General features: G+C 33.5%; 2 protein-coding genes across 4 annotated transcripts; one reads left to right on the top strand and one right to left on the bottom strand.

Annotated features, from left to right (window-relative positions):
- On the bottom strand, nucleotides 1-24,994 carry LOC132743626 (uncharacterized). 3 transcript variants are annotated; one of them, XM_060732179.1, is made up of 2 exons: nucleotides 24,923-24,994; nucleotides 1-1,157 (listed from the first exon to the last, which is right to left on the bottom strand). In XM_060732179.1, exon 2 carries the CDS (start codon nucleotides 1,032-1,034, stop codon nucleotides 9-11), a length of 1,026 nt encoding a protein of 341 aa, XP_060588162.1. In that variant the 5' UTR covers nucleotides 1,035-1,157; nucleotides 24,923-24,994; the 3' UTR covers nucleotides 1-8. The 3 variants fall into 3 exon arrangements, with proteins under 3 accessions (XP_060588162.1, XP_060588154.1, XP_060588171.1); XM_060732171.1 differs by lacking the exon at nucleotides 24,923-24,994 and adding an exon at nucleotides 7,290-8,140; XM_060732188.1 differs by lacking the exon at nucleotides 24,923-24,994 and adding an exon at nucleotides 1,933-2,391.
- Nucleotides 7,595-10,647, top strand: LOC132743646 (uncharacterized). Its single transcript, XM_060732200.1, has 7 exons — nucleotides 7,595-7,601; nucleotides 7,973-8,424; nucleotides 8,618-8,842; nucleotides 8,895-8,984; nucleotides 9,178-9,618; nucleotides 9,706-9,972; nucleotides 10,165-10,647. The coding sequence occupies exons 1-7, from the start codon at nucleotides 7,595-7,597 to the stop codon at nucleotides 10,645-10,647; spliced, it is 1,965 nt and encodes a 654-aa protein (XP_060588183.1).
- Nucleotides 24,995-25,399: the final 405 nt, after the last annotated feature.

Below are 25,399 nucleotides of genomic sequence, written 5' to 3' on the forward strand. Positions count from 1 at the left end.
TTCTGATTTCAGTTTTTACATTGAACTAGATCCTTGCTGTCCCTGGCATAAACAAAGAGGAATAAGGCACTAAAATATTTTGTAAATTTCGATTGCATCTGTTTAATTTTCACGTCCAGCCACGGTTGTTGTCCATACATATGTGTGAATAATTCACGTGCGCCATTTTGTCCAATGTTAATTCTCTGTTCATATAAAATGCCGTTATCTCGAGAGCATTTCTCCCTTACTATATTTCTCATTTCTTTATCTTTCATCTCGTTATTTGAAAATATAGAAACTATAGAAACAGGCGACATCAACTCTGGTAGCTTTATTTGGATTTTCATCCATTCTAGCATTGCCATATTCATAATATTTTCAGAAAGTTTCAAATTTTGAAAAAATTCGTATCCCCATTTGAATCGTCGTGAGTAATCAAAATGTTCAAAACTTGCATCTTGTGACAAAATAATAGAGGTTGCAATTCTATGTGCACCATTTAGAAGGAAGCCATTTTTGTCTATGGGTATTCTTGATAAACTAGAATTAAATCCTTTTTCCTTAGTTTTATCTATGGTCTTGTGGAATGACGACATAAAGTCGAATTTATTCATTTTGTTCTTACACGGAAGTTTCTTATCAAACCAAAGTTTATTTTGATCAGAGCAGTATTCTTTGAAATTATTCCATACTCGAATATGTTCTGTATACGCATTTTCGATTGCTTGTGGCACATGTTTCTTAAACACATAGAAATACGCATAAACCATTTTAAATATCAAATCAAATCTGTCTGACTGGAGATACAAAGAAGGATTTTCTGATTGTTGAAAGTTAGGTTTCTCTAGCGGTTTATTGGAGTGTAGAATGTTGTGACCGGTTCTTTGACCGGAACTATTTGTAAACTGTACATAATATTGTGACCGGAAACGGTCTTGCACAAACATAACCAGGTTTATCGCACATAGGAGCATTAAACCTACACACACTAATTTAAATAGCACCCTTGTCAATCCAATAAATCTTGTTTTAATCAATTTAATCCAGACCATATTTTCAATTGGAGTTGTTCTGTAAATATCTTTAACTCTTTACTCTATATCCGCGGTCAGGACCGTATTTCAGCCGCTCTTTTAAATATTTCATATATTGTATCCAACACTTTGAACGTCAGCCTGTAAATAAAATAGAATACATGTAATGTAGGAATATAGTCACATGCAATATAGCTCTATGTTTACTAAACAATAAGATGAATATTCTTGAATAGATTTGACAGTTTATTCAAGATTTTTCCCCCAAATAGTTAATCTTTTTTCTTCAAAATAGTTCAGAACTTATCAAATAGCTTCTTTTTTTTCTTTCCTTTGTGTGTTTGTTGTTGTTGATTTGTAAAATACAACTTATAATAATTATTATGAATTATCTGTTACTTTGAAATTCTGTAATTTCGTTAAATAATATTCAAGCTTAGTTGATTTTTTTTTGGCCGAGCAGTCAAGGATAACCTAGGAAAGTGCAAGAGCATTTATTTCCAGTAGGGTCTATACCTCAGCAGACTCAAAAGATAGCTATGAGATACAAGGGAATCCGGTAACCAGTCCCTAGCTCTTATTGAAAAGACCCCTTAGTTCTTCTTCATGTCCTGTGTACAGCACTGATACATGCAAGGATTACCTGGATTTCTTACCAGTACCCATCTAGTTAGGTGGGAAACACTGAAGATGTTTCTGAAAAATCCCAAGGTCGTTACCCAGGATCGAACCCGGAACCTTAGGAGTGACAGTTAGTGGTCTTACCAACTGAGCAATCGCGCCAGCTTGCTAAAGATATAAAATATAAAAATAAATTTAAAAAAGTACATGAAATAATTGCTGATTGCTTTATATTAAACAAACGGTTCTCATACAAGAAAGCTAACGAACGCTAATGAAATATCTATTTTCATACCATCTGATGAAAGTAAATCCTGTATTTATATATCATCTATTAATTAGCATATCGACATACAAAATACTAAAGAGTTGTACACTGTGTGTTAATATTTTACTTCCGTTATTTCTGAGCGAATGAGTCATCACGCACATATGATAGAACTTTACATCCTCAGCACATATGTTTACAAGATGCATAGTATCTTCTCAAAGGTATATATAAACTCGTTCCATCAACTCCATAGTATTAAAGTGACCATTTTCTGTTGTTTTTCTTCTTCTTTCTCTCAAATCTGTCTCTTACTACCCAACACTTTTAACAATTATTTCCATATCTTTTTTTCAAACATGTTTAAAAGTTCTATTATTTTTCTTGATAAGTTTAAATGTGCTAATTTGTGTATTTATCACTTACGTGCATTTATGCTATAGAGCTATAGGGTTTTTCTGCCTATACTTTATTATATGCAAATTGCTAACTTTCTTGTACATGTAAAGAAGTAAGTTTATAGTGAAAATATTATGTACATTTTACACAAAAATACATAATTATATAATCGTTACAATTTTTACATACTCTTTGAAATAGTGCTTACGGAGAGAGTTTCTAAAAAATCTTTTCAAGCTTCCTTCTCTATCCGTACAATTTATTATTTGTCAAATGTCATGTAAATGTAATGTTTATAAATAAAACATTGTTTAACCTATATGTTTACAAGTTTATTTAATTCCAGTTTTAGGAACGAATAAAAAAAAATTGTGTTGCACATTTTTAAGATATCTGGTAAATGTTTAACATTATATACAGGAAACAATGGGGTTTAAATTATACCGTATTCAAGATGAAGCTTAGTGGCTGAATATTAATACTCCATTATATAATAGTGACTTTAGCATATATATTATGATTTTATCATATAACACTTTAGAGAGTGACAATATGCTTTTTAAAGTATGTTTATACGTTTTCTAATATTTGATATGTTGTTTATATACACACTGTATTATATCACATTAATGAGACCATAATAAAGTCTAAAATAATACAATGTTTTATAGTATAATTATGATCCATCATATACGGATGTAAGTCATTGTAACTTGAGCCGCTAAGGCCGTGTTATATTTGTATACTTAAGAGATATATATCAATTGTGAGTGCATTGTTGTAGAATTATACATACATGTAGTTCGAGTTCAAATGCGCAGGAATATTATCACCAAGGCCGATAGGCATGTCTTTATTAATTTTGATATTATTTTATTCAACGAATTCAAAAATTCAGTAATGAGTTTACACGAATTTAAGATTTTATTTATCACATACCCAAAATAACGACCGTTTGAAGTGAAAATGACCATTTTTCATTGACGCGCGTATAGTGTAACGCTCACATTAAGCGCGTCTTAACGATATATTTGTATAACGCAAATGACGTCAAGTCAAAATATATGCACGGCCGTGCAATACCATTTTACTGAGTTGCAAAAGCGGCAAGGGTACGTGATTTACAGCAAATGTACATCACCCGTGTAAACAAACCAAACGTGCAAATTATACAACGGCAAGACTTGTGATATTACAAACATATATTGTATAGCCGGCAGAGTTCAATCAACTTTGGGTAACTGACCGCTTTATATCGCTAACTTTACATAATTAGAAGCTATATATGAATATTGTATGATTTATTGACTGACCAAATAAATTCATAAAAATACAATATAGATCTTATTGTATTTAGGGAAAACAAGAAGTATCTTTAAAAAATGACACTCGGCCGAAGTAAAACTGGTTAACTTGCATAATTATGTAATTTCTAAGTTTTCGAGGCAACTAGAAATGTTAGTAATACTTGCATTACAATAACATAACATTTTCTTGTAGCTAAAAATTGTTTTTTGTAAACATAAAAATTAAATAAAAAGCGTAATTTTTCATATTGATACTGATGTCTCTTCAAAGTAGGACAACTTCCACACTACGTTATTTATTTAAGTGTCTCTATTACTTGTTTTTACGGTTGACTTTATATTTGTGTTATCCTATGCAATATTAGCAGTATTATAAAAAAGAATTAATTATAAAATAATGCAATTAGGAATAATAGGATAATTGAAAGTATATAATAAAGATACTAATTAGATAAACGTTTTATCTTTAATGTAATGCAAACTGCTATGATAAAAAATATAACACTGTAAAAACTTAATTAACTGACCTTAATTTCACAAACAAAAACAACTGTGAAAGAACTATCCTTTACATTGTATTTCTGAACCATTACATTTTATTTTAAAATGACCAATGAGATTCCTAGATTTCAGTTTGTTATTTTATAATGACCAATGAAAATTATTCTTATATTTAGCTCTTTACAGGATGTCAAATAGATTTTAGACGGCCTTCGACCGAAAAAAAACATTTCGTCGGTAGGCACATCAAACCGGATTTCATGCATTACTACCAGTCCGCATATGACCAACTATTTATCCCATAAATGTATATTATTTTGTTCTTTGTTTGTTTGTTTTCTTGTCATATTACATGCACATTATATCATATGTATAGCAATGAACATATTGTATGTTTATGATGAATAAAGTCTTGAAACTTGAACTTATCCCATATGATTTATTACTCAGCCAGGATAACAAAAATCAGTTGTCACACGGAGATATTGTACAAGAAATCCGATACCCTCCTGACTTGAAAGGTTTTACTACTTAAAATATAAAGATGATAACTATCTTTTAAAGCTATTTTAGCTCGTTTTGAATATTCATTCTATTTGTCGGTCTGTTTACGAAGGCATAAAGTGGCCATCAGAAATATTAAATCTACCACGTGCGAACGCGAGAGCTACTATGTCGCCTCTATGCCATTGTAGTCAGTTAGCACTTTGTTGCTAGTTTTTCTTGATATACAATTTTAACAATGGTAAACAGATTCTAAAACAGAAATATATTGTACGAGCGTATATACTTAAACATGTAAAATGTAGTTTTGAGTTCGAAAATTATTTGAATATTTTGACAGTGAGATTTAGATTTTACTTATGTAGAATAAGCAATTATCATAGTATTGCGAGCAATCCATAAGTCCCCTACCGGTTAGAACCCTATCAACATTCTGATGGGCCATTGTTTCAATTTTTCTCTATTTTAAGTAAATTTGTTTGAAAAGTTCTTTAAAAGTGATCACAGGAAACAGTTTTTATGAACAGACAGACAGACGGACTGAAGAAAACTCTAAAGTTAATATTTTAAACATCCATGTTACCAAAATAGAACATTTTTAAAAGCAAAATTCTTAAAGAGGAGATAACTCTTGAATTAAAGATGCAATTTCATAAAAAAAAATCAGCTCTTTTTGACTAATCACAAATATTGTTATATTTGCCATGTTTTAAGCCTATTTGTTGCCAAGGCAACCAATATTTAAAAAAAAAAAGAAGACTAGAAATGTGTCATCATGCCACGGATGCCCCCGCATGCAGCCAAAATTTCAGATGGTGCATTAATTATTTTTTTCATTTTAAGTTCAAAGCCCTTAAAACTTTTCAATGTTAACACAAACCATTTTCATACAATGTTCAAGGCACTGAAATTATTCAGTCTTAACCTTTTAAAAATAGCATATTGCATATTTGTAGCCAAGATAATGGCTAAAAGTATGAGTGCTGAAACTGAAAATTTTTCCAACATTCAGGAAAGATAAGTTTGTCTAAAATCATTGAACCACGACCAAATTAAAACTTAAACTGCTTATTTATATTATTTTCAAAGTGAAAGGGACATAACTCTGCCAAAAAATCATCAAACCATGACCAAATTCCAACTTGACCTGCCCATTCCTTTGACATACCCATATGTCAAATTTAAGTTGAATATGTAACACTGTAATGGGTAGATAATGAACAGAAACTGTAAATTTCATATTATTTTTAAAGTGAAAGGGGCATTACTCTGCCAAAAATCATTGAACCATGACCAAATTCGAACTTGGCCTGGGCATTCCAAAAACATATCCATATGTCAAATTTGAGTTGAATGTGTTGTACCATTGGGGAGATAATAAACGGAAACTGAAAATTTCATATTACTTTCAAAGTAAAAGGGGCATAACTCTGCCAAAAATCATCGAACCATGACCAAATTAAAACTTGACCTGTATTTTTTTCATGACATATCCATATGTCAAGTTTGAGTTGAATGTGTTGTACCTTTGGGGAGATAATGAACAGAAACTGAAAATTTTTATATTGTTTTCAAAGTAAAAAGGGCATAACTCTGCCAAAAATCATCGAACCATGACCGAATTCAAACTTGACCTGTATTTTTTTCATGACATATCCATATGTCAAGTTTGAGTTGAATGTGTTGTACCTTTGGGGAGATAATGAACAGAAACTGAAAATTTTTATATTGTTTTCAAAGTAAAAAGGGCATAACTCTGCCATAAATCATCGAACCATGACCAAATTCGAACTTGACCTGTATTTTCTCATGACATATCCATATGTCAAATTTGAGGTGAATGTGTGCAACCGTTCTTAAGATAATGAACGGAAACTGATGATGACGGAATGACAGAATGACGGAAGGACGGAATGACGGAACAGGGTAACACTATATGCCCCGGCCATTACATGGCGGGGGCATAAAAAGATACGACATACATAATCTCCAGACTGCCATCTACCCATATGTCAAGTTTCATAAAAGTATTTCCAGTACTTTTTGAGTTATCACTGGATTCAGTTTATGTGTAAAATTTGTCATATTTTCAGTCTATGTGTTGCCATAGCAACCAGAATTTTCATATATCAAGTTTCATAAAAATATTTTCAGTACTTTTCAAGTTATCGCGGGATCCAGTTTTGTGCACGGACTGACAGACAGACGGACGGACAGACGGATGGAGGGTAAACCTAAAGTCCCCTCCGGTAAACCGGTAGGGGACTAATAAGACTGAATAGTTACTCCTTGGCTCGTGATCTTAAATTTCAGAATTCTTGTGCAATGAAATATAAAAGATATACGTATATTCTTCAATAAAGACTAGTCCAAAACTTTTTTTCAAAACGTTTTACAATATCAAACATAATTGAATATGCCGTTTTATAATTGACGACCTGCATTTGTTATCTTTACCCCAAACATTTCAATATTTGATTTGTAATATCATATCAATTACTGTCATGGGTCGAGGTCAAAATTGTCATTGCCAAGGCAATTCAACATGAAAATAAAATTATATCTAAAAACAATATGTCCAAAGTTAACATAACATTCAATTATATTCAACAGAAAATTTAAGTTGACAGATAATATCTCGTATTTAAATGTAAATAAAATGAAACAGCTTACTTCTTTTTCTATTTTAACACAAGCTATAAATCCCTATAAAATAAGGTAATTGTATCATATGTCTCATGAAACAATTATCCTAGTAATTTACAAAGTGCAATATGAATGTAATCCGTTGAATTGCACCAGTAAGTTTTAAAACTGTTTGTAAAATATACACAGTGAATATAGTTATGCAATCAAATTTATTGTTAAAACTCAAATACACTTAACTTGAAACCAGGCCAATTATCACGAAGTCATAAAAAGCGTAAGACTATACCCCCGCCATTCGTGTCGTAAAAAAACTGCTACAGAATTATACGATGTCACGTAAATGCCATCACCTATGAATGAAGTAAGCACGAAATCACGCGACAATACGAAAAAACAACAACAAAAAACCCCTCAAAATACGGACACGAAAGGACACGTACACAAAATCACGAAAGTTCGATGACAAACATGCGAACGCACGAATACCAAGACGCGAAAGCTTATAAATTTGTCCATTTCGTTTTATCTTCGTCGTGTTTTCACGTTTTTTTCCCGCTGTTTCGTACTTTCGTGTTTTCTATATATTCGTCTTCGTACTTTTGCGTCCTTGTTATCATAATTAGAGTTTTTGTGTTTGTTTTTTTGCCTTTCAGATTGCTTCATTCATAAGCGATGACCATTACTAAATACTACGTCTTGTAACCAAGATAATATCGAGAAACTGCTGGTCACGAAATACCTAGATTGGAGAAGGACAATATACTGGTCACACCATAAATCTAGATTGGAGAAGGAAAATACTGGTCACACTATATCCAGATTGGAGAAGGATAATACTGGCCACGATATATCTAGATTGGAGAAGGACAATACTGGCCACGATATATATAGGTTTGAACAGGACAATACTGGTCACGCTATATATAGATTTGAGAAGGACAATACTGGTCCCACTATATCTAGATTGGAGGACAATACAGGTCACACTATATCCAGATTGGAGAGGGACAATACTGGTCACACTATATCCAGAATGGAGAAGGACAATACTGGTCGAATTATATCTAGATTGGAGAAGGATAATACTGGTCACACTATATCCACATTGGAGAAGGACAATCCTGGTCACACTTTATCTAGATTGGAGAAGGACAATCTGGTAACACTTTAGCTAGATTGGAGAAGGACAATACTGGTCTCACTATATCAAGATTGGAGAAGGACAATCTGGTAACACTATATCCAGATTGGAGAAGGACAATACTGGTCTCACTATATCCAGTTGGAGAAGGACAATCTGGTAACACTATATCCAGATTGGAGAAGGACAATACTTGTCTCACTATATCCAGATTGGAGAAGGACAATCTGGTAACACTATATCCAGATTGGAGAAGGATAATACTGGTCTCACTATATCCAGTCGGAGAAGGATAATCTCACTATATCCAGTCGGAGAAGGACAATACTTGTCTCACTATATCCAGATTGGAGAAGGACAATCTGGCAACACTATATCTAGATTGGAGAAGGACAATACTTGTCTCACTATATCCAGATTGGAGAAGGACAATCTGGTAACACTATATCCAGATTGGAGAAGGACAATACTTGTCTCACTATATCCAGATTGGAGAAGGACAATCTGGCAACACTATATCTAGATTGGAGAAGGACAATACTGGTCTCACTATATCTAGATTAGAGAAGGACAATCTGGTAACACTATATCTAGATTGGAGAAGGACAATACTGGTCTCACTATATCTAGATTAGAGAAGGACAATCTGGTAACACTATATCTAGATTGGAGAAGGACAATACTGGCCTCACTATATCCAGTTGGAGAAGGACAATCTGGTAACACTATATCCAGATTAGAGAAGGACAATACTTGTCTCACTATATCCAGATTGGAGAAGGACAATCTGGTAACACTATATCCAGATTGGAGAAGGACAATACTGGTCTCACTATATCCAGTTGGAGAAGGACAATCTGTAACACTATATCCAGATTAGAGAAGGACAATACTTGTCTCACTATATCCAGATTGGAGAAGGACAATCTGGTAACACTATATCAGATTGGAGAAGGACAATACTTGGTCTCACTATATCCAGATTGGAGAGGACAATCTGGTAACACTATATCCAGATTAGAGAAGGACAATACTTGTCTCACTATATCCAGATTGGAGAAGGACAATCTGGTAACACTATATCCAGATTGGAGAAGGACAATACTGGTCTCACTATATCCAGTTGGAGAAGGACAATCTGGTAACACTATATCCAGATTAGAGAAGGACAATACTTGTCTCACTATATCCAGATTGGAGAAGGACAATCTGGTAACACTATATCCAGATTGGAGAAGGACAATACTGGTCTCACTATATCCAGATTGGAGAAGGACAATCTGGTAACACTATATCCAGATTGGAGAAGGACAATACTGGTCTCACTATATCCAGATTGGAGAAGGACAATCTGGTAACACTATATCCAGATTGGAGAAGGACAATCTGGTAACACTATATCCAGATTGGAGAAGGACAATACTGGTCTCACTATATCCAGATTGGAGAAGGGACAATACTGGTCTCACTATATCAGTTGGAGAAGGACAATCTGGTAACACTATATCCAGATTAGAGAAGGACAATACTTGTCTCACTATATCCAGATTGGAGAAGGACAATCTGGTAACACTATATCCAGATTAGAGAAGGACAATACTGGTCTCACTATATCCAGTTGGAGAAGGACAATCTGGTAACACTATATCCAGATTGAGAAGGACAATACTGGTCTCACTATATCTAGATTGGAGAAAGACAATACTGGTCTCACTATATCTAGATTGGAGAAGGACAGTCTGGTAACACTTTATCTAGATTGGGAAGGACATTACTGGTCTCACTATATCAAGATTGGAGAAGGACAATACTGGTCTCACTATATCTAGATTGGAGAAGGACAATACTGGTCTCACTATATCAAGATTGGAGAAGGACAATACTGGTCTCACTATATCCAGATTGGAGAAGGACAATACTGGTAACACTATATCTAGATTGGAGAAGGACAATACTAGTCTCACTATATCCAGATTGGAGAAGGACAATACTGGTCTCACTATATCCAGATTGGAGAAGGACAATACTGGTCTCACTATATCTAGATTGGAGAAGGACAATACTGGCCTCACTATATCAAGATTGGAGAAGGACAATACTGGTCTCACTATATCAAGATTGGAGAAGGACAATACTGGCCTCACTATATCAAGATTGGAGAAGGACAATACTGGTCTCACTATATCCAGATTGGAGAAGGACAATACAGGTCACCCTTCACTTAGATGGAAGCTGGAATAACGCTGGTCACCCTTCACCTTGATGGAAGTGGGGATAACACTGACCACCCTTCACCTGGATGGAAGCAGAAAAAACGCCGGTCACCCTTCACCTAGAACGGAGCGGGGATAACACTGGTCACCCTCAACCTAGATGGAAGCTGGAAAAACCCACCTAGATGGAAGCTGGAAAAACGCTGGTCACCTTCACCGAGATGGAAGCTGGAAAAACGCTGGTCACCTTCACCTAGATGGAAGCTGGAAAAACGCTGGTCACCTTCACCTAGATGGAAGCTGGGATAACGCTGGACACCCTTCACCTAGATGGAAGCTGGAAAAACGCTGGTCACCTTCACCTAGATGGAAGCTGGGATAACGCTGGTCACCCTCAACCTAGATGGAAGCTGGAAAAATGCTGGTCACCTTCACCTAGATGGAAGCCGGGATAACGCTGGTCACCTTCACCTAGATGAGAGCTGGAAAAATGCTGGTCACTCTATATCTAGACAGATAATAAGATACAACAAATTTACGATATTTTATTTACTTTTAAACCAAATTTTGCCATGCAAGCGGGTTTTTTTTGTTCTATTGACCTTTATAACTTTAGTTTCTATATAAAATTTAACTAGTCATTAACGTACTAGAATGTTTTTTAATTACTAACGACGCAGTTAAATTTAATATGACGCCTCTTAAAAAATATTATGAGAAAACCCTTCAGTAAAATAGTGCTTACATATATATGTAGATTATTAATTAAATTATTAAAGTACAGTAAAATCGTCAATAGACCATCATCGGGACTGGACAAAAGTGGTCTTAATTGCGGGTTGGTCTTAAAATATGGATATTCTTATCTTTTCTTACACAGTCACATGGTCTATTTTAGCCATTTTGTATCAACAAACAATATGTATCTTAACCTGCAAATACAATATCAAAGTATTTTAAAATGTTACATTTGATGGGGAGAAAACATATTTCTGAAGAAATTTAATGTCAAATTATCTTATTTCTGATTTCAATATTGATTATTCTATGATGTACATATTTCACATATCATATCAGACATTATTTCCTCACAAAATAAATGTGCTTAAAGCATCATTAAACCACTCTAAAATTTACTTTCTCACCTTAGTTCATACAATAACCCAATAACAACAGTTTTTGACACCTTGTGAAATCAAGTGTCATGCTTAAGAGCATTCAAGCAGATATTAACAACATTACAACAAATTTAAGATCTATGTAGGTGTTGATTTTAATATCAGTGGTCTCAATAGTGGTGTCAAATAAATTTCCGGTTATACCACGATGTTAGTCGGTGGCGTCACGACCTCGTGCCAATTTAAAGAACATGTTGAAGTGCTACTTTCGATAATTCTGTTAAGTGAAGACGAAGACCATTCTCTGATATTTCTTCTGTAACGTTTAAGGCACACAAACTCTGTCGGTGAAAAACTAGCTCACCAACGAGAGTGGTTATGCCCTTATATACTGGATACTATCCTATATGTGAATTCCTCACCTTTAGTTTTATCATATTGTTATGCTCATTATGGGTGTTATGACGTTCTACCAACGTTGTTACACTTCTGAGGCGAGCGTTCCGTATTGTTCTTCCCTGAGTCGTTTCCAAAGGTACCTCAACCTCTGTAGGCGTCGTAAGCACAGTTGTCCAAACTTTCTTCCCTTTTCCTTTGGGTGGCATCTCTGCTGCCTTTTGACCAAATGACTGGTGTCAACGTGGTCAAGCAGTTTAATTCTCATAAACTTTAACCGTGAAGCATCGGCGCATTACCGAGGCGTCACCGGGATAATACCAGCATTACCCGTCGCTTAACCGTTGCGAAACGGCGACGGTCGGGATGGACCGTGATAAAACCATGTCTAGTCTGGTCTCCACCGGGATCAACCGGGAATACACAGGGTTAGCATCGGCACTTACCGTAATATATCCGACGCTATATCGTGTACTGAACCGGGAATACACCTGGGCTCTGTCGGGAATGTGTAAACGCAATTTGATTTTTCAGAAAACCACCACGGAACACCCCGGTTCACCGGATTAAGACATCGTAACGATACCATGGCAATTACCGGGACAGTGTAAATGGGGCTTATCTGGGTAATCTTATATAAAAACAAGAACGTGTTTGGTAAATACAAATATCCCCGGTCATTCTTGTAATTATAAGTAACATTTGTTTTTAAAAAATAGATTAACATATCCACTCAGTTATTGACAGCAGAATTGCCAAAAAATATAAACACGGTTATATAACTTGACTGTGGTGAGGTTGCAAAATATTCAACTTACCAATAAAATTGTATCAAATATATATCAAATATATATAATTATGTAAAACAAATCTATTGTTAGCCCAGGTGACCTTGACCTTGATGAGCTAAATATCACATTTGTCAGGTCTATAAACTTGGATATATGCTAAAATCTTCATTATGATATGACCTTATCTGAGAGATCATGATCTTATCTGAGAGGTCAAAAAACAGTAACTTTAATAGGTTCAGTCAATGCAATTCGAAATCACCATCACCGTTTACATTTTTTCCAGGAAAACGTTGGTGTGAAAGTCTGTTCAGATGGGGCTATATCTGACAGTAGTTTAGTGGGGATTAGTTTAAGGATTACATGGCAGGTCTTTTTGTCAAACACACTGGAATTTCTCAAGGACCAGACACACTTAAAACTATAATATTATATGACGGACAAACAATCACACATGCCGAATGGGTCAAAGAACACAATGTGATACTCTTTGCCGCAGCAACCGTTTTATCCTTAAGAGACAGACAGCAATGACCCTCAAAAAAGTGAATCTGTAATTGCAGCACCGGTTAAAATGCAATCAAATAGAATGAAAGTGAAAATGGTGACCAAATTGTAACAGATAAAAAGATCACTGAGGGGGTAAACAAAAGACTTAAGGAAAATTCACACTACCTGTAAAGTCCAGGGTAATCACTTATCTAACAAAAATATGGAAACTTTACAGAATATCCATAACAAGAAAAATGACAAACTGAAAAACCTCCATCTGATGAAGAAAAACTATGTGATAATAACTCACCTAAAATATGATAAACACGATTAACAAGGAAAGGCGGCGTTCAATGAACGCAAGTCCTACACGATCCAGCAACAAGAGACATTGGCAAGGAGCCCAGGAGGACCCCAAACAAAAACAGACCAGGGCAAAAAACAGAGCATGGGCAGGTTAATCACTAAAATCATACATAAGACGAAATAATTAGTAAGCGATAAGGAACTAAAGAAAACAAATAAATGATTGAATAATAGGCCCGTGAAGTCAAAGGGCACAGGGGAGGGGTACAGGAGACTCGGGGAAGTGTGGGGGGGGGGGGCAAATAAAGGAAATAAAAACTAGGAGCAAAGGGGAAGATACTTACCGTTGACGATAAAACAAGGGACACAAGTGTAACCAAAACAGTATGAAACAACAAAGACATACATCTGAGGAACACAGAGGGGCGCCGCCTTGGAACGGTCAGCAGCATTAATACGGCTGTGGAGTTTAAACCGGTAAATGGTGCACCAAACGTCACTCTGAGCCCACCATGTTCCTATAAACCATTCAAATCTTACATTACAAAGTCAGGCCGATCAATTATCTTAACAACTAATAGATCTACAAGTGATGAGTCGGTTGACAATGATGTTTTCTCTGTGTGTAATTCCAAATTCTCCCGCAGCTTAGTCAGAGCATATTCAGGTCTAATTATATTGAAATGTGGTTAATTGATCACTGTGAACGGCCAGTACATTTTATTGTGTTCACTGTACTCGGTGTCCTGGAGAGTAATATTTTAGACTGACCATTGAGTGTGAAGCATCTGCAATGCGTTATTGGTGTTATTAGAAGTGGGTTCAAATATCTTGCTTTTATAATATAGTGCCCTTTGACCTTCACTAAAATATGTAGACAAGTATATCGCGATTTAAATGATGACGTCATTTAATAAACATAGCCGATAAAGGGTCATTTTCTCATTGTAATAAATGGGTTTCAATTGAATTTAAATATTCGAATGTGTTTTATTTATTTATTTATTTATCTATCTATCTTTTTATCTATCTATTTATTTATTTTAGCATGTTGTTGTTTCCTTGTGTCATGCAGCAGTAAATACTTATCACTTACAGCTAATAACAATTGTTTGTATGGTAAGGTCATTGTTTTTCTTCTTTTTCAACGAACTATAATATCTAGAATCTAGGAAGCATATATTGATATTTACAATCATATATCGCCAGCTTCCCGCTAGCATGAATATATTTACCAGGTTTTTACTCGGATCTGTCGTCCACTTCTCATTAGTAATTATTGAACACTCAATCAATAGTCATACGAGTTAAAGTACAGTTGCTAAGCAACAGATATTAAATGTAATGACTAATTAGCGTGATGACAGGGGATTTATTAAATATCTGTAAAAAAGTTTATACCATATTCTTACCGTCTTGATGATATTTCTTGTTATTTGTTATCACAATTTTTGTTTATTATCAACAAAAAACATGTACAAAAACATTATACTGTTGAAGAAAGCATGACATATCTTACAATACTAGTATTGTCATGTCACGTGATGTCTAAGTAAATAAAGACACCTACAGATAAAATGTTAACTGCATTATTAATACGTATATACCTCATTTAATATTTCAGATATATAAAAAAAGACTTATTGATTTATATGAATTTGAACTATTGAAATGTAGTATCCATAATAAGTCGTCTTAAAATTCAATAAATTGAGGGGTAAACTGACAAGACAATCAGAAAATCAATATTTACCAATCAGGAACTTTACAATTTCATAACCTGTATGATTGTTCAAAAGAATTAGAATCGATAAAACCGCTTGATTTTTTAAAATATGAAAAGTATCTTAAAATTGACATAATCTATTTATTATCAGTAACAAGGTGTTGTTTTTTCAAGTGGTTGACGTTTTTTTTATCGCTCTTGTGAACTGCAGTCTTCCAAAATAATATCTACACAACAAAATAGTTGAATGTTGATATCTGACGAAAAATAAGCGTGAAATATACCAAACTCATGATTTTGAAAGGTAACGTTACAGTTTACATCCTTGTGCCTCTTTCATAGAATTTAAACACCTATATAATTGTCACATTTTGTTGATATCTCTAATATCTCTAGTTGTCATCCGGACAAATTTAGCATGAAAAATAAAAAGGGCAATAAGGAAGAGTTATCATTCTTACGCAATGCACTCCACTTAAATTAGATATATCCAGAATCGAGGTTTTGAAACCTCAAACACTTTAAATAACAAAAGGTTTAGTAGATGATTTCAATCCGGAAGTAATTGTTTTTAAAAACCGAGCAATTATTTCGTTACCTGATAAATATTTTATTACCGGTATTTCACGTGAATCATCAACTAAAGCTTTATCTCATTACCCTAACTGTAATAGAAGATTAAAACGTAATATAAGCGGACAAACATTTCTTATTAAATATAATGTTCGACTTATATTAAGTTAGTAAATCAAAGAACTGAAATACAATGCCATCATTGTCATAAATACAAGACATGAAAGAGAATGTGAGGAAATATTGTGAAATTGGTAAATGTACGATCGTGATATGACACATCATAATATTTTCAAGATTATACTATACTTGTTTTTCTAGACCAGCCCTGTTACACAGCATAGAGCTTACTATTGATATGTGCATTAAATAACGTATCTAACGCCAAGTTAAAAAATAAAATAAAAAACATTATTTTAATTATCCTCCAGTTTCATGTTTGGTAGGGATATTGATAATCACCAGTTAAAGGCCCCTGGTGTTTCTTTTTTTGGTAAGTAGATCAAAGGTCAAGTTCACTTTCGCGGTAAACATAAAAAGCCCGATCAATAAAGGAAGAACTTTCTGCCTGCAGAAGAAGGTCAGTGATTATCAGAAAATGACCTATTAAAATTTTGGTCGTCGTCATCGTTACAGTTTTTGTTTTAATCGTAGTTTTAGTAGTCATCGTCTTCGTCCGTCAACGTCTTAGTCATAGTCACCGTACAGTAGTTGTCGTATAGCTGGTTGCACAGGCTAATTAGTCATACATGCTATATTCAAAAAGAATGACAAGTCAACATGTATATACATATATTAGGGTTTTTATTTCTTAATGGTGCACTATGGAACATGACATGATTTATGAGTATTATAGTGCAGATGCATACGGACTGACCTTATGTCAGGATGATAATATATGTAACTCTAAAAACGTGTGTATTTATATACATTATAAAATGTCCTTAGGACAGGTTGATATTATATATTACTATTCTCAAATGTCAGAGTGGGGAGTTTCGACTTTGGTATTCCACTCTTCACTTGTGTCTGTATTTGCCTATATAAAAGTATGTAAACATCTGTTAGTTCTTCCTACGTTATACGACAACGGTTGATTTGGCGCCTAAGACCAGCGATTTCGAAGCGACCGGATTTTGGACAGCTGGGACACCAACGAAGTACCTGAAAACAGGAAAAATAAAGGTAAGTGATCGTTTATATACCTGAAGATGTCAGATCAAGATATAGCTACAATTTTTTGAAAATTTGTCGGATTAAATTAGACAAATATCTTCAACTGTCATAGTAACGAGGGTTATCAGAAATCAGTACAGAATTTGATGGAAATTCTAAATATTTTTAATTGACTGGATAAAATCTATAGAAAAATATGCTATTTTAAAAGGTTTTGGATGATAATAAAATCAAATTAGTCGCATTTCAATCAAGTAAAGGACTGTTTAGCAGCATTTTATATGTAGATATTTGCGTGATAAATCCTCGTAAGTGGAAACAATTTAAAAAAAAGAATAAGTACTAGAATTTGGGGAAATTAAAGATTTACATCATGAATTTTATCTTTTGGAAGATTTTCCTATTATGATTGTCAATAATACACATAAAACTATAAGATTGAAACGAGATTCAGTAGGTTGCTAAAGTCTTCAAGAAGTTGAGAGCATTAAACTCGGTCACCAGAGGCTCTTCAAACAACTTCCCCTCTTTAACAACGATTTCGAACATGATATTCATACACCTTCAGAGCATTTTAATATTGTTAGAGGAACTAATTAAGAAAAATAGAAATATTTTCGCAAATAAAGATTCTGAATTATCACAGAACAGATTACTGTAACCATGAAAATACCAAACAAGGTAATCATTTCCTCCAATCAAATTAAGCCCATATCGCACACCTTTAAACAATAGAAAATTTTATGAAGCTGACGCCAAATCGATGAGATGTAGATGCTAATATTATAAGAAGAAGTCATAGCCCTTATTCATTTCCTGTTGTTATTGTCAGGGAAACGTGACGGCACGTAAACGGTTTTGTGTTGATTTTTAGACAATTGAATAAAATTACCAAAGCCAACATCATATCCTCTCCATTAATTGGACGAAATATTTTAACACTACGTAGGGTCTTCAAAAATATTTTTACAACACTAGACATGCGCTCAGGCGTTTTTGCAAATACCCGTGCATGAATTCAGACAAGGAAAAAACGGCTTTTTACGAACATTCCTGAGGCTTGTTCGAGTTTCAACGTACACCTTTTTGGCCTAGTTTCTGCCGCCTGGAGTTTTCCAAGAACTCATGTCACATGTACTTTACAAGGTTTAGAGGCATTGCTGCTCAGTTATCTTGACGACATTCTAAATTTTCGAAGTCATAAATGAACATTTACACATATACAGACAGTGATTTTCAAAGCCTTAAAAGAGCATTTATTAAAACTTAAACTGAAAAAAGTGCAGTTTTTATTCAAGCAACAAACAAGGTACCCTTGGTTTTTATAATTGATCATGAAGGTTATAAAACCAGACCCAGAAAAAAGTAAAAGCTATTAGTCACTTTCCGGGTACCAAAATGTGTTAAAGATGTCAGATCTTTACTGGTGCTGCTGGTTTTTATAAAGATTTTTGCCCTAAAAATATTCTAAAATTGTTGAACCTACTCAATCAATCTTACAAGAAAACGTGTTTTGTTTAAGGATGGACAAAAGAATGTCAAGAAAGTTTTTAACAATTAAGTAAAATGTTAACACGTATTCCACGTTTAGCAGTTCCCAGACCCAAATAAGCCTTATATTCTATACACTGACTCCTCAGATTTAGTGGTCGGAGGCATGTTTAAGTCAGAAATGTGACAAATCTGGTATTTGAAAAACCTATATTACTTCCTTATCTCATAAATTAAGTGAATCTCAAAGAAAGTACCAGTACCCATAGAAAAAAGAAGCATTCAGTATTCATTATGCGTTACAAAAAATGAGCATGTTTTATTTACATAATAGCAGAGTTTACTATATATTTACAGACCAATAAACCTTTTAAAAATATCTCTCTAGAAGCCACCTATGCAAAACAACAAGAATTAAAGCTTTGGGCTTTTAAATATTTCTGCCTATAACTGTAAAATTGAATATTTGCCAGGAAAATTAAATTTAATTGCCGATTTCTTTTCTAGACCTCCAGCTGATGATAAAATGCTAACAAGTCCGAATATTGAACTTATGAAAGCCTGATATAAATGACAATGCCTTCGAAATAACTCAGTCTCAAATTCAAGTAATAATTCAAATACTGATAAATGTACATGCTTGTGAAAACTGATGAAGCTATGAAGTAAATGCTTTTGATTCTTACGCACTTTTATGCGAAAGAAATAGCAACAACAAAGATACCAATTTCAACCAAGCCAATTGTGAAGATATTTAAACCAATTCGAAAAAATTAAATATAGCGGCCTCAGAGCAAGATAAAGATCAAACTATTTCTTGAACTGAAAAATGTTACTAACGTCACGGACAGCCAACTAAGATCAGTGGCAGAGCAAATATTTAGGAGAAATTGGCCAATTTCTTTATTATCTGCTAATGTAGATGATAATCCTAATCTTAGATTGTTTGTTCGCGCAACACTTAAAACACCTTGTCATTACCTCCAAATATCATTTAAATAATGGTCACCCAGGAACCCCAGAGTTATTTACAACAATAAAACAAAAAATATTTTTGGCCAGTTATGTTCAAAGAATTGTTATTAATATGTTTCTAAATGTGTTGATTGTCAGTCAACGTAATCTTTACCAAAATAAAAAAGCACCTAGATGGCGAAACAAGAGTACCAATCTTGTATTCATTCCACGAACCATGAGTATCGACGCTTACTTGGGCCGCTATTGAGAGAACAATGAGTTGTAACCCGCTACATTTAATTTGTTTATTGACCTTCTACAGTGGTTATCCCGAGTGCCTTTCCCTACTGCTGACAAAAGTTACTGATACAATTATACATTTACTATAGAAGAAATTTTACCCTAGATACGCATGTCCAGTTAACAAATTGTCACTGACAATGGATCAGAATTCACAAGTAATGCTTTCAAAGAAACACTTAAAAGAGTTAGAATTTACTCACTGCGTACAAACTACCCTATCATGCTGCCGGAAACGCCAAAACTGAATCGTTCTCATCATGTCATACATGATATTCTTAGCTAAAGAATCCAGGGAAATCTCAAACAATGGATATTCATCTTAACATGACACTAGCCGCATTTAGATTCAATGTCTCTTAGGGACTTCGAAGCTAGTCCATTATCTTTATATAACCGTTTATTGCAATTCTCCCGTAGGACCTGTTGCTATAACCAAGGTACGCGCTATCATGGCGAATCAGTATCACAAAATTGCAATTACAAGAACAACATAATACTTTTCTATCTGTTTATAAGAACTTTGAAAAAAACAAAACCGAGCAACAAGTACCTATGGCAGATAACCGATCGCAAAGATATCCAAATTTGAAATAGGGCTATCCCGTATTTTATAGAATTTCGTAAGAGAAGCAAACTAGATGTGAATGGAAAGCCATTTTATAGAGATTATGGAGAAACGGTCACCACTATAACTCTAATATAACTAAAAAAAAACAATTGGACAATTCAACAGTTAAAGTACCATGCAGAACAAATTAGGCTTGCAAATATTCATTGACTTAGGTCAATACCAAAAAGAGATAATACAGGCAGACCAAAAAGAAATGCCACATTTAGTACACCTGAAATTACGATACTTAATTGATGCTCAGAAATTACCAGAATCAGTATTACCCCAAGTTGCTAAGAATGTAAGAAAAAGAAAGGTCAAATTCTGATAAAGTGAAGATGATATTCCATTAGCTGAATTACAGAAACATCTTCGGACAACAACAACCAAATTTTCAAATAATGAAAAATGCTCAAAGTAATGCACATTCAGACGAAATGCAAATCGCAGACTGATTCAGAATTATCAGACTCAAAATTCCATACAAGGGTAAATAGCAATCCTCCAGTCACAAGCAGCATATAATGCTTATTCAGTCAGATTCAATGGCTGATGAGTAATGATTCGGATAAAGAAATGTTTATTAAACTCTATTTCTAGTTAAAAAGAAAAGTATTGTAAAACCTCGATATAAAGTATCTGGTAAGGTAAACACAAAGTTTACAAAGTAAAGATAAAGGGTCGAAATCAAGTTTTAAATTATCGATTTTACAAGCGGGATTAGACTTGAATTGTTATAGAACGTTATATTCGTGTTATATGCTATACTTTTCGGTAAAATTGACCGTCAGGCATTGTAAATAGTAATTATGGAAAGAAGAAATATATATGTTAAAAGAACAACAATTATAAAACAAAACAGAAAATTACATTATTTACCATATATCTTTATATTTTTGGTGGTTGTATTCAATTTACATTAATTTCAAGTTGTTTTTATTAGAACTATATATCTTAGATTTTTTTTATTATTGCTTAAAAAATGATCCGTTATTCGCTATATGTTTATTAATAGATCGGTTAATTAAAATGCATTTCAAAGTAAATGACAGCACTTAATCATGAGTTTCAAATTGATTATTTACTTTATTTCATATTAGAATAACATGTGTATACATACATGTTTCAACTGTCAACGCAAAATCAAGTATTACATAAATAAAGATACTTTACACTAGAGAACATCTTTCATTGGAATTCTTATCCTATGCATTTTTATGACAGTTGTCTGTTGTTCATATTATCTGAAACAAAATTATGTTTATTTGTATATAATATCTATTAACCGATCTGAACAACGGACGAAAATGCAAAATATTGGTCTAAACGATCACTTGTCGTCCAGCCAAAGGACGAGAGGTCGCGAGCGAATTCGCCGGTTACAGTAAAACACCGCCTGACTAGAAATATTACAGTCAGGCCTCTACGATGTCAAACTATGTACAACAAAAACCCATGCCAAGATATAACCATGAACACCTTCTTCGATGCAAAAACCTTGCAGCATATAACCATAAACACCTTCTTCGATGTAAACCATGCAGATATTAACCATAAGACACCTTCTTCGATGTAAAACAGCATGCAAGATTATAACCATAAAACACCTTCTTCGATGCAAAACCATGCAGATATAACCATAAACACCATCTTCGATGTACATCCATGCAGATATAACCATAAACAACCTTCTTCGATGCTAAAACCATTCAGATATAACCATTAAACACCTTCGTCGATGTATAAAATTATATGAAATAAGCGTCTATGATGTTTAAAATATATAACCTATGCTGACAAAGCCGTCGAACAACAAAACAACAACAACAACAAAACAACAACAACACAAAATTGTGTGGAATCAAATAAAACTTTTGTTCCTGTATTCAACCAAAAAAGCCGAAAAACTTCCGTTTATCAATAGAATGTGTTTTTCTATGTGTTATATAAACTTAAAAAACAAAAACCCAGAGAAATACTGATGACTACTTCTTATCAAAATAATTATTTGTGCGCGACAGAGATATCCAAAATAAATATCACATAAACATTTGCGAGGATCGTGCAACAGCAAACTGTTAATTTAATTATCTTTTACTCAAAAAACATTGCTACATAAATGAAGAATTATAGATCTATCATCACTTTGTTGTATTGTTCAATACAAGAAGGAAATTTAATATTTATTGAAAAACTTATAAAGCTATAATATTTACCTTATGTTACTTCAACATATTATTTTTGTATTTTTTTGCATAAAGATTAATCGAACATTTAACAATAATTATTATTTTACTTATTCAAAACTTTTAAAACTAATATCAAAAGTAAACTTACCTGTGCTACATTGTATCTATCCAAATTTCTCTATTAAAAAGATTTTAATAAAGTGACCAAAGGTTGATGTATAACATCCTTACCTTAGGGGTAAAACAGATGTCAAGTTGATTTTAGATTTTTTTTTAATTTGTTAGAACGAGTTTTGAAATATTTGATATTGTGAAAACCTTGATAAATACTCTTTTTTTTAATTTTTTTTTATATAAGTCAAAGGAGGAATTGTCGTATAGCTGGTTGCACAGGCTAATTAGTTCATACATGCTATAATCAAAAAGAATGACAAGTCAACATGTATATTACATAATATTAGGGTTTTTTATTTCTTATGTGCACTATGGAACATGACAATGATTTATGAGTATATATAGTGGCAGGATTGCATACGGACTGACCTTATGTCAGGATGATAAATATATGTCAACTCTAAAACGTGTGTATTTATATACATTATAAAATGTCCCTTAGGACAGTTTGATATTATATATACTATTCTCAAAGTCAGAAGGTGGGGAGTTCGACTTTGGTATTCCACTCGTTCACTTGTGTGTTTGTATTTGTATATTAAAAGTATGTAACATCTGTGAGTTCTTCCTACGTTATACGACATAGTCATAGCTGACGTCGTAGACAGTGTGATCGTAAAACGTTATGGTTTGCTTGGACAAAAATAAAACTAACGTAATGGATAGATTTGTCTTTAAAACATAATCATGTTTTTAAATATAGAATATGATATATAGATAGTTTTTACTTAGCGATGTTTTTTTTTTTATAATAACTTCATACATTTTCGTCAATCTTCGAATAATGACATCGAACTTATAAAATGTATGAATACACGAAACGAATACGGTATTTAGGTCTTACTTACTTGAACTTTAAAACTTATACATGTAAACAAGTATAAGATAAATGTTGGGATTTGGTGACTTCGTTTATTCTAGTTAATAAATAGGTATAAATATCTACAATACATTACTTATATAATTATTATTATGTTTGTAGATGTTTAACTCGTGAATATGGTTACAAATGTTTGTCAATGGACATTCTTAAATTGATTCTGATTGTCAGACAGATCATAATTTTAAAGAAATAGATGAGTGTAAAAAAAAACCAAAAAACTCGACCATCATTTTATAAAGAATACACATATGGTGTCATGTGATAGAACTAGTTTCAATCCTTATTAACTCCGAGAAGATTATGAATAATTGTCAAGGAGTTCCGATTGTATGTCACGTAGTTATGTTCCTGCAGGCGTGAACAGTTGGAATTTTAAAATATTTTCTTCGGTAGGCTCCATGAGTTAACTTGATTAAAACGATTTTTTACCACCGTACAGCACCTTTTTAGTCCATTTTCAAGATATCGAAAATGGCGTTTGAAGATGGCCTATATGATAGTTTAACACGGAAAACTTTGAAATAAATTATCACGGGAAATTTTAAATCACGAAACATCATCGTTTGACGAAATGACAAGAACATTTCTTTTAAACGTATGTGGTAATATCTATGGTGGCTTATTTGAAACACTTTTGGTGCGTTGTCGTGCGGCGTGTTGTCGCAATGTCACATTGTCGGTCTGCTCAAATCAAAAGATTTGCTATTTGATATACACAAGCCTAGCGACAGGGCTACATCGTGACAATACGCCGCACGACAACGCGCCGTTTGGCGTGCTTCGCTAGCGACAGTAAGAGAAAACGGCAATGCGACAACGCATCTTTTGGCGCGTTTGGCTAGCGACAAGACGAAAAAACGAACAGGCGATAGCGATATAGGTTGTGTTTTCGCTATCGATAACGCAACGCGCAAAATTGCAAAAGTCCGGGCAATCTTTTTCACATCTAAGATATTTGTTGTATGCCAATTAACCCGACACTGGTCACCGACGAGTGAGTCATGACAATATTATTTTGAAACGCAAGCAATTTCTAAACAGAATTTTAGCGACCAATTTAGTTATAATGTTATACATGTATACCAATTTAGTTATAGTGAATCAACATAAAATACTACCAATTTTCCTTCAGAAATAATTCCGTGACAACAGGCTATTCAATGCACAATATTGAATGCGCTCTTTTTGATGCTGTAAGTACATATCCAAGGTATTCTGATGCTGTCAGATATCATCTCACACTGTTAACTTGAAACTATAAATTCTATACCCATCAAAATTTGTCAATGCAATAGCGAAAATCTTTCATCTGTAACTCCAATTACTCGAGTAAGCGGAAGATATACCTTCATATCAAATATTTCATCAAATGTGTGACATTATACACATCCCAGGGTAAATGGTGGGGTTAACTTTTACATTTTATTTCGCATGAATAATCAATATATATGTATATATTAAAGGAACTCCACTGAGGTTTATTAGCCTAGAAACATCAATTTTTGATTTCTCACATAGAACAACAGGGACACTTAAAACAGAAACATAAATAAAATATATTTCAGAAATATACTCAGAAATATGTTGAAAATCGT

The sequence above is a fragment of the Ruditapes philippinarum genome, unplaced genomic scaffold, assembly GCF_026571515.1.
Source record: "Ruditapes philippinarum isolate M1 unplaced genomic scaffold, ASM2657151v2 ctg1172_1_1_1_1, whole genome shotgun sequence".
Classification (NCBI taxonomy): Eukaryota; Metazoa; Mollusca; class Bivalvia; order Venerida; family Veneridae; genus Ruditapes; species Ruditapes philippinarum.